Here is a 10,964-nt window from a genome sequence, read left to right as displayed (position 1 = left end):
GCATCTGCCACCTAACTTTTAGAGAACCACAGAAACATTAACTGAATTGGATGTTTTGGACAGTGTGAAAAATAAAAACAAAACAGCAATAAATTGTGAGGAAGACGAAGAAGATGAAGACAGACATGATGAAGAAATCACTAATCCTTCATATGATGAAATGTTAAAATTATTTTAAACATTTCAATAGTAGATAATAATTTACAAGATAAAGGTGTATCAATTTCTAATTTAATTATGCCTAGTGTTTATGAATTTAAAATTTGTGTTATGTTGTTCAAGTATTTCAAATGGTGATTTTCTATTTAACGAATTTTCCATATAAGGAACTATTTATCATGATTTAGCGACTTTGTTAAATAGAGGTTCGACTGTATTTTTAAAAACAAAACTTGCAAGAAGGTATTCCTCAACACAATTTTATAATACTGATATTAAAGTAATAATTCTAAGGTTTCAAAGTCATATTACAATGTTTGTTTGTTTGTTCTTCAGCGGTAAAAAAATTATGTGTCTTATTTACCAAAACTCCTTTTAGCTAGTAGTACATTGTTTGTGAAAGGTTAAAAACCACCTAAGAAGGATATACTGCAATAGAGAGATTTTACTGTGTTTGAAATAAAATAATTATTTACCTTTTTATTGCAAAATAATTTCATCACCACATCATACTGACAAATAATTACAGTTTGAGATGTAGTACAACAAATGAAGGGTCCATTTGTTACAGCATTTTCTTGAACAGCAAACAAATGGTAGTTCTTTATATTTGCCACAGACTTTAAAGTGGTGGGCTGATAGGAGGAAACAAATACCCGTGATTTCAGGCAATCTAGATCAACTGAACTCAATTCCCAATCCTCACCTATTGAATATATTAATTTACATTTTTCAGAAAATTTCAGGAAGTTATACAAACAGTTTTATAAAATATTGACACTATGAAATATTTAAAATAAAAAATTATGCAAACAAAGAATCCCAAATAATTTCATATCAATAATTTCTTAGGAAGAGGATTCTTACTATCTTTTTCAGTCAGATTTAACATCCCATATATTATTGGACATATTACACATAGTATAGCAAGAACATTTTTATATGTGGTTATTTCAAGCGAAACTTCTTAGGGGGGCATTTATCTAAGAATAAAAATGCAACACCATAGGCCACTTTTTATCCCCACTATTAAAGAGTAAAAAATAAAAACTAAAATAAAAAAATTTAAAAAAAAGAAGAACCCCGTGAAATGATGTGAAGAAGACACAAATCAAATTCAGCAATATATTTGTTTTGTAAGATGTTTTATATTATATGTCTAAGGATATACAAACTTAACATGATAGTATGTACAGTAAGTTACCAGTTTTTCATATTTCACTTGTGATACTTATCCATTGTGTTCAGATGCGTATCTATGGGAAGAAGCGCCTATGGCAAATCTCATACTGGCGCCCTTCCTAAAATATTAATATTCTTTTTTTTTTATCCAATACAAAATAAAAGCATTGTTTGAAGTATTTAACTCTTTTGACAATATCACAAAAAAATTGAATTGAATTTAAAAAAAAACAAAAAAAAAAAAAAACAATTGATAAATGAATAAATATTAAATATAACAATAAAATGATCTCTTTTTAATTGTCATGCATTCACGTGTATTCAAAATCCTCATCGGTAAGAAATTAAAATACCTTTTTTATCATATTTATAGAAGATTCTATTGCGTTTTTTCAATTGTCAATAAAAATTCTAAGAAGTTGTTTAATTAAGCACAATTATATTTTAAAGTTTTACAAATATAATTTGGTAACAAAATTACGTACACACAACAAATGTAGCTCTGAGTTAAAGAAGAACTATAACATAACCGGATGATTACCCAACAATTTTCAAAATTATTTTCAAAATTAAAACTGACGGAAATTGATTTTTTTTTAAATAATCACGCTTTGCTAACATCAAAACAATGAAATCATCGCGATATAATAAATTTATTAAAGATTACAATGTAAATAATTACGATTTGTTATGATAATTAAGAATAAAATAGCTGCAATCAAAAGATATATTTTGATTAGTTTATTTACTGTTCAAAAAAATAAAAAACCGATGCTCTTAATATAATTACGTTTTACAATCATTATATAATAACAGATAATAAGAAAAAATATACACACAATTACATACAAAACAAGACTTAATAGCGACAATTATGCATTTTTTATTGAGAAATAAATTAGGGGAAGTTGACGATTAGTTTTAAAAATATCTAGAAATAATTCTTTTGCTAACAGTAAAAAAAAGGCAAAAAGTAAAGAAATAGAGCAGAATACATTCTAGCATATTTAATTAAAAAAAAAACAAATTATGAAAAATTCTCTTCGCATCACAATGGAGCAAATTAAAAATAAAGCAAAATATTAAATAAATTTGAATTGTACATTTTTAGACGTTCAGTGCGCAAAAAAATAAATAAACGGATCATCCTGATAACTTTTGATCTAATGATCAGATCTTCACTTTCATCTCATCTCAATGGTTCAAGGGGTGACTTAAAATATGATAATTAATAGGTGCAGGTATGATATTTTAAGTTACGAAATCAGATACTAAAACGTACTTTCTCTGAAGTTTCTGTTTATACATGCCATTTTTTCGACGGATTTGGATTTCTGAATTCCAAAATTTAGGGGGTAATCGCAATCTTAGAAGTACCTAGAGATTTTCAAGCAAAGTGAAAAAAAATTTCTGCGCAATTATAAAGGTCGTTCATAATTGTGTAAATTAAGTTGTTTTTAAGGAAAAAGAAAAATATAAATCATTGAAATATTTGAGAAGATGACTTTTTGCATCTTTATGAAAATACATTATAAGAATGCTTAGCCTTCATAACTAAACAGGCTCTAGTTTTTCAATACATTAGATGCTTATTGTTTTTTTTTAAATATATTCTTAAAATAAAGATAATTATTTAATGAAAAAATATTATTGTGATTATCACTCTATTGATAACTTTTTTTTTCAAGTTACTAAACTGTTGTAATGATTGGGCTATAAACTACACATTATAACATTAATATTATTTTGCTACCATTTTACTTTGATTATAAGAAATAAATATAATATATAAATGGACGACACTTTATAAATGCATTTAAAAATAGTATACCAATTTTTTTCAAGCAATGTGGTATGGGGTGATATAAATGTAATGCAAGTGATATATATTGTAAAACACTTAAAAATTAAAATAATAGTATTTATATAAAATTAAAAAAGTAGTATTTATTTAATCTAGTTTCTTTTTTAAAAAAAAGGAAGAAAATGGCAATCTGAAAAAAAAAGAAAAAACATAGGAGAAAGATTTGCAAAATTTTGTGGCCGAGAAATAAGGAAGAAGTTGATTCAATTTCAAAGTGAAAGACAGTTAGATAAATATTAACTGAATATAATTTAAAAATTCAAAACAAACATGTCTTTAAAAATTAGAAGAAAAAATTTCAATTTGTAAGTAGAAGGATTATTGCAATTCACATATAAAGCATTAAAATATAATTAAAATTGTGAGTGAATATACTTCTGTAACTTAAAGTACAAAAAAAATAAAATGCCAACAACTGACGATATGCTTCCTAACCATTCAAAGGAAAAAAACACATGTTTTACACGTGGTTAAATTCAAAATTTATCTATTAATAAATAAAAAGAAAAGCTTGTTACTTTATGAATATTACTTACTTAATAAACACAAAATTATTTACCTATCGCAATAAATTTTCAGGAAATTTAAAAAATTATGTCCCCAATAACATTTGAAATTTTAACATTTATCTTTTTTTTATTACATATTAATTTCAATAATAAAGCATTAACGAATATTTAATTATGCAATATATAATTATTAATACCAAAAAAAAATCCTTGGGCATGTTAAATGTTTTTTCACATAAAACAGCAATAATAAAATCTAAAAAATATTACAAATTCTAATTTATAAAATTAAAAAGGGGGAGAGCCAAATGTCCCTCTCGATCTATATATATAGAGATGCCAACTTGCTCTGTTTAATGGGAAACTTTTTTCTAGTGGTAGCAAAATTTATGTTTTGTTTCTTTTTTATACAGATATACAATTATTTAATTATGAAATTTGATATAAAATTATTTTTTTTACGCCACTACGTATGTATAATTCGAAATTTCGTGTTAAACACAATTTAGTTCCAGTTATCTAGTGGTAAGCCTTTTAAATTTAACCAAAATTATCCAAACGTTTGCAAATTTTGGTCCTTAACTTTCCACCAGTTAATAAAATATTTCTGAAAAATCTTAGCAGTTGGCATCCCTTCACATAGACATCATTTCTAAAAAATATAACGAACGCCTATAACGCAAATTAATAATTTATGCATAATACATTTATTTAAATATTTAGGAAATGATTACTTATTACGATCAAGGAAAAAAATCTTACTACTTAAATAGTTGAATGAATTAAAACCTAACTGAACTGAATTAACCTAGCTGTAACCTATCAAATTAGATTATAAAATTCCAAAATAGACTATAAATATTTATTTTCTTGAATTAAATTTTGAAATAACAACTAGAACGAGCAGAATTTTTCATAGGAGCGTGAACACCTAACAACTTACAATTACGTCTGTCTTTATTTTTCAAAATAGAGGTGTGTATTCATTGTTAAATCCCTTCATTGGTTCAAATAAGTTGATGAGCAAGACAGATGCACCTCCCATTTTTAGTATTTCACACTTTTGTGGAGGTGATTCCCACCATGGATGACAAATATTTCCTGTTTTGGAAGGATTTACGCTAATTTACAGCAGGGGTTCTTTTTGAAATCTATTACAGATTCCGAAAACGTTTTTCAAAGAGATTTTAACCCCTGATGAAACTGGAGATTTACAAGCATGAGACACCCCATGGATTTTGCATTTCTCTGTCATCCTCTGGTCATCACCAAGGATCTATCTCTGCCTGAAGGGGTTCCCTGTTTAATTGCCTTTTTAGAAGGACTACAATCTTGTAATGTGATACGAAGAGGAGGAACAAATTCTTTTCTCTTTGCTTGTGGTAGTGGAAAAATAAAGAGAATAAAAATTTATTCAGGGATCATGGATTCACGGCATTCTGGTCTTTCTTTTAATCTTTTCTTGTTTAAGAATGGGGGACTTCTTCAAAAGAAAGAGTAAAGTTACAGTGGGATGCACTATGGGAGGTCTCACTTTCCTTTAGATAAGGAGAAAAAGTTTCTTTACATTTCTCACCCACTTTTGAACATCCTAAAATTCGTTCCTTCGCCTTTCATTTTCTTTTAGTCTCTTATATTTTTACTTAATTTTTTCATATAGATAAATATTTTAAATTTAAGGATTCAGCTTCTTTATTATAGTTTAGTTTTAACGTATGGTATTTTCAAATATACATGAATAATATCAAATAATCTAAGTCGAAAAGCATTTTTTTTAAGAATATTATTTTAAACTGAAATGAATATCAAAGTAAACTATTCTAAATAAAAATCAATAAATATTTTTAGGACTTCTTTTCTGTTCTTATTATTGAAAAGTACATGGTTTTAAATAAATGCGTTATGCATTGCTGAGGAAGAAGAAATTTGATATATCGATATATTTACTACTCAAAAGCTATAACATCATACATAGCACAGGCTATATAAACCTTTGAAATATGGCAAAACTTGCATTAATACATAATAATAATATACATTCTTAATGCTAGTACATATTCTGTACTTTCGTAATAGAAAATATTTTATTTAGTTAATTATTTTATTTTTATATATAACCATGATTTTTTGAGGCTATTTCAGTGTTTTTTTCCTTATGCAATATTACAGTTTAACTCTGAGTTAGATTTTTCTCGTTAAGCTGTTTCTTAGACTATTTGCGAATTTACCGTAAAATTAGTGTTCAATACAAATCAATATGATAGCATATTGTAAGTTCTAAAATAATGACACTATCCCTTATATACAAAACTCACTTTCTGTTGTTAATTTTCACAAACATGAAATTAAAGTGAAGCAGCATGTAACAGTTTAATTATAAATTAAGTTTATTATTAATTCAGAACTTTAAATTGTTTTACATTAAACACATTAAATGTATAGAATATTTTTGATTGATTATTATGAATAAAATAATAATGTAAAATAAAATAAACACTACGTTTTTCAAAGGAGTGGAAACAAACCGATTTTGACACAAAAAGCGAAATAGTTGGATTAATAATAATAATAAATGCGGTGGATAATAAGAAATCTTTTATTAATTCATGGAGAACTGTCTCAGGTTTCTCAACATTCTAGGAGACAGAAAAAAAGAGTTGTTTGTTATTTTTATTAACTACTATTTTCGTTTATATACTGAATTAACCTTTTTTATTCTCCATAAAAATTGGTTAAAGTTCGATATGTTATTTTTTTTTACGTGAATATTAACTTGACACCCATAGTGAAAATATTTTCAGTAAAAATTTAAAAAGCATATTCGAAAACATTACATAAGACACGGAAAGTTTGAAAATAAAATTAGGTTATATTTTATAGAATTGAAAAGGGGAGAAATAGCTTGTGGGTCAGGAAAATTTAAAAATGAAATACCAGGAATGTCGAAATTATTTTAATTTTCCTCTAAAATCTAAGAATATGTGATTAGTCTTAAAAAACATTCACAGAGTTAATTGAAAAATTTTGATTTCCACCAGATTCTCCGCAAAAAGTGTTAAATTTGGCAGTTATATATATTTATTTATTTTTGTAAACTTCACTTTAGTTTCCTTTAAGAGAAATATTTTTTTTATTTATATTGATCTTCTTAATTATATTTAAGGAGCATCCAAAAATATAAGTACTTAGGGCCTCTGAGGTTCTTAATCCGGCTCTGGTGATTACTTAAATTCTTTCTATTACAGCTTTGACTTGTTGTGAAGCAATTATAAGTTACATTTTCGGAATTTTAAATGCATTTGAAATTATATATTCGGGTAAAAGACTTTTAGTAAAAGGATTTTGATGAAAATTAAATGGGAATTATTTAGGAAATTTTCTAAAATTAAAAATATTTTAATTGGAATGTATCAAAAAGTTAGCAAAGAGAGTAATAATTATTAAAAATTAAGCATTGATTTTATAATTAAAATTTTGTTTTTGCCGAAATCGTCGTAAATATAATAGCAGAAAGGACAAAGATATTTTTTTCAGTTATTTATTTTAGTATTTATAGTGAATGTATTCATGAACATTAACAAATTACATTTAACCTGAATTGTTTGACACTAGTCACCTACTTTGTTTTGCGATATGCAGCTGCCTTTCATACTTCACTCCCCCAGTGACAAAAAGAGTCCCTCAAAAGACGATGTCTTCATTTCGAGCCCACATGAAATGGATAAATGTTGTATACTTTATTTTAATTGCCCCTCTAACTAACTAACTCTCTCTCTCTCTCTCTCTCTCTATATATATATATATATATATATATATATATATATATATATATATATATATATATATATATATATATATATATATATATATATAAATTTAAAAAAAACACTTAATAAAATTTTTCAGTAAAAAAATCGTTGATGCTGATCAATTTTGCGCCTTTTTGAAATAATGCGCCCATGGCATTCGCCATACTTGCCATACCCTAGATACGCCACTGATTGTGTTTCTTTTCAAAAATAGCAGAGTTAATCAGAATGACTTTCCTTTAAAGATAAAATATTTAAATACTTTGATTTCTTGATCCAAGAATAAGACACTAGCATTACTTAAAAAAAATTAAATAGAGTTCAAAAACTAGGAGGAAGAAATGATTATTAATTAAATTATATAAAAGTAAAAATTATACATGAAAGTAAATATAAAAGTGTTATGTAAGAGTAAAAAATTAAAAATTATAAAAAAGGTAATTTTTCTAATTTTTTTTTTTTTTTTTTTTTTGACCTAAAAGACTTGGTTAAGACTGCTTCCTAAACATAAATTAAAATAAAAGTATTTAAACAAAATATTATTTTACATTAACCATTTTCTCTTTTTATACTAAAATAAACTATTTTTGACTCACAGCTACAATTGAAATGGTTTGGAATTTATCCTTAGAGATCCAAAGACAACACTGGCATATGTTCTTACATAGCAGAGCAGATGGGGGTAATAATCACCCAGTCTTCATTTCAAACTTCCTACCTTTAAATACTAAGGAATAGTATATTAGAGTAAATTCTGAACCACAGAGAAATAATAGGAAGAGCAATTTTATCAAATATCTAAATTTTAGCACATACAATCCTTGGCCAAGTCAAGGAAAGTGAAGACTGGAAGCACCATGCACACTGGGTGTGACAAAACTAACTTGCGAAGTTATCGTAAGACTTTTACCATTTGATCTCAGCTTACATTAGAGAGTTAGTATTTTATGAAAATAATTATTCTAACAGAATAACAGCATTTCTAATTCTCATCCTCTTTTCCCTTTCTAATTTATATATTTTCATTTACAAAAATTCATTTTAACTGTGCTGCATAATTTGATTAAAAAATTATATTTACCATTTATAAGGAGTGCAACATTAATAATTTTTAGACTCATAATTTGAAAAACACGCATTATTCCATCAACTTTTTTAATGGATGAAGGAGACTCATCTTGCATATCTTTAAGAGCATATAATCCTTCTGTCGCACCCAACAGCATAACCTAATAAAAACATACTTATAATTATTGCAAAAGAAATTAAAAATGGTTCAAATTAACAACAGGTCTTATACTTACTTGTTCATCAAATATACTTGCACATAAAGGATCAATAGCTTTACAGTCTTTGAGACTTATAATTGTTTTTGTATCCAATCTCTTAAAAAATAAAAAGATAGAATTTGTTTAATGTTAAGCTTAAATATTTACTAATTAAATGAAAAACAATAAAAGTAAATAAATGAATATTAATAAATAAATTAAATAGGTGAGTAAATCAAATAATTAAATAAGTATAGCATTTACATAAAGAACTAGGTATACAGTTTTAGGAAATGGTAACATATTAAAAATTTAACTAATTTTTTACAGAAGCAGTGAAAATACTACAAATCATGAGTTACTCAACATACAGAAGAATCGCACAAGGACATTTCACTAAATGTAGATAAAATAAGTAATACAACAATCTATTAATTAGATAATTAAGCTTCATTGAATACAGCAAATACAAACAAAATAACAAAATATAATAGTCTTAATAAAACCATGAAACATTAAAATATATATATATATATATATACGCAGTCAAACCTCTAGATCTCGAGCTTGAAGGGAGAGGAAAAAAAATTCGAGATATCGAAAATCGCATGCTATCAATGGTAGAATAAAGAAAAATGCTCTTTACATACCTTATTTAATATTCCATATTTATTTTAAAAACACTTTTTACACTTTCATTTAAAAAAAAAAAATTCAATTGTTGTTTGTTTTAGAGATGTGAAAGAAAGTTTGTCTATAACATTTTCTAAGTGGACCATAATATTCGGCTGCCTCTCAATAAATCTCCTCACAGTATCTACTGCAGAAAGTGCTTGTTTGTTACTAACATTGAGCGGTAAATCTTAGATTCCCTCATCCTCTTCTTCTGATACCTCACAAGAAGCTTTTCTTTGTGCGATGATGTCATTGTCTTCCCACTGATCACACACTGTTACAGCATTATCTACGTTTACAAAGTCAGGAAATTCCATGTCATCAAGCTTCATGAGTCCGGTCAATCTGTTCCTATCATTTTCGGTGTGGTTTTCATTAGAATTAACGATATTGATTGTTTGACTGTTTTTGTGATCTTTAATGAGTTCAGACTTCTTGAAGCCATTCATTATCCTAGAGGAAGACACATCATTCCATGCCTTGTCAGCAATTCTTAATTTTTTTTTTTTTTTTTTTTTGGAATATTTTTTTAATTTTAGAAAAAGATCTACACTATTTATGGAAAAAAAATTCAAGTTATCGAGGGATTAGAAAAAAAAAATCATGAAACCAAGTTCTTTTTAACATTGAGTGTATAGGAAATTTGAAGGGAATTTTTTTTTCTCTTCGAGATATCAAAAAATTCGTGAAATCGAGGTTCAGGTTAGCGAGGTTCATCTGTTTATATACATATATATACTGATTTCTATACACTATCAGGATCAGTGAAGATTTAAATACTGGATTCTACAAAAGATTTTAAAACAGGCTTGAAATAGTGATTCCAATTTTAAAACTGTAACACACTTTATATATAGGTTAAACAGCTTAGGTGAAAGGATAAAGTTATGTACTTTTTACTTAACTTACTTTAAGACTACTGTCTACTTTTGAAAGGCTTATTTCAGCTGCTTTTTCCAAAACAGATACCCACATTTGCTTTTCATTGAAGTTATATGTCATGATATACAAGATCCTAAAATGAACAAGCAATAAAAATAAGAACAAGGAAATGATTTTTAAAAAAAGCGAGAAAGAAAGAGATAATACATTAGATTAAATTACTAACATTGGAAACGTTAAAGCAATACATGCTAAATTGAATGCAAAAAATAATTTTAACAAAAAAATTGAGCAGCACATAAAATTTGTATAGAATTTAACAATGAAGTTTAATAGACATAACATTATTAGAAGCATGTTACTTGACTAATCGAAATAACTTTAACTTTTTAAATACCGAGCCCTCCAAACCACAACATGCCCAGAATACCGCAAACACCCGAAGTAGGAAAACAAGTAGCAAAAATTTCCTACCACCAGTTTTACTCTGGAATGACTGATCAACTCTTTATTCACCTGTGGAAATATCCCCAAAATAGGAGTTCAAAGGGAAGAAAGACATAATTTGAAGCAAGAATATCGATAAAGTGAAGAGATTTATAAAATGTTAATAAAT

The 10,964-nt window shown here is 26.4% G+C and overlaps 1 protein-coding gene across 7 annotated transcripts in view; it reads right to left on the bottom strand.

Annotated features, from left to right (window-relative positions):
• Positions 1-729: 729 nt before the first annotated feature.
• Positions 730-10,964, bottom strand: part of LOC122272501 (citron Rho-interacting kinase-like) — a 34,861-nt gene continuing 24,626 nt past the window's right edge. For 5 of the 7 annotated variants that reach the window (XM_087161992.1, XM_087161990.1, XM_087161991.1 and 2 more), the window contains 2 exons: positions 10,376-10,481; positions 8,878-8,908 (listed from right to left, as the gene is read on the bottom strand). Coding sequence is in view for 2 of the 7 variants with exons in the window: in XM_087161996.1 (XP_087018122.1) it covers positions 8,213-8,250; positions 8,605-8,752; positions 8,828-8,908; positions 10,376-10,468 (360 nt within the window). In the remaining 5 variants the exon portion in view is untranslated. Of the gene's footprint in view, positions 866-8,014; positions 8,251-8,604; positions 8,753-8,827; positions 8,909-10,375; positions 10,482-10,964 lie in introns of those variants that run through there. The other 2 variants (XM_087161996.1, XM_087161995.1) reach the window with 2 other exon arrangements.

This window comes from Parasteatoda tepidariorum, chromosome 4 (genome assembly GCF_982258835.1).
Source record: "Parasteatoda tepidariorum strain Cologne lab strain chromosome 4, Ptep-v5.0, whole genome shotgun sequence".
Lineage (NCBI taxonomy): Eukaryota > Metazoa > Arthropoda > Arachnida > Araneae > Theridiidae > Parasteatoda > Parasteatoda tepidariorum.
This window is presented reverse-complemented; position numbering and strand designations above follow the sequence as displayed.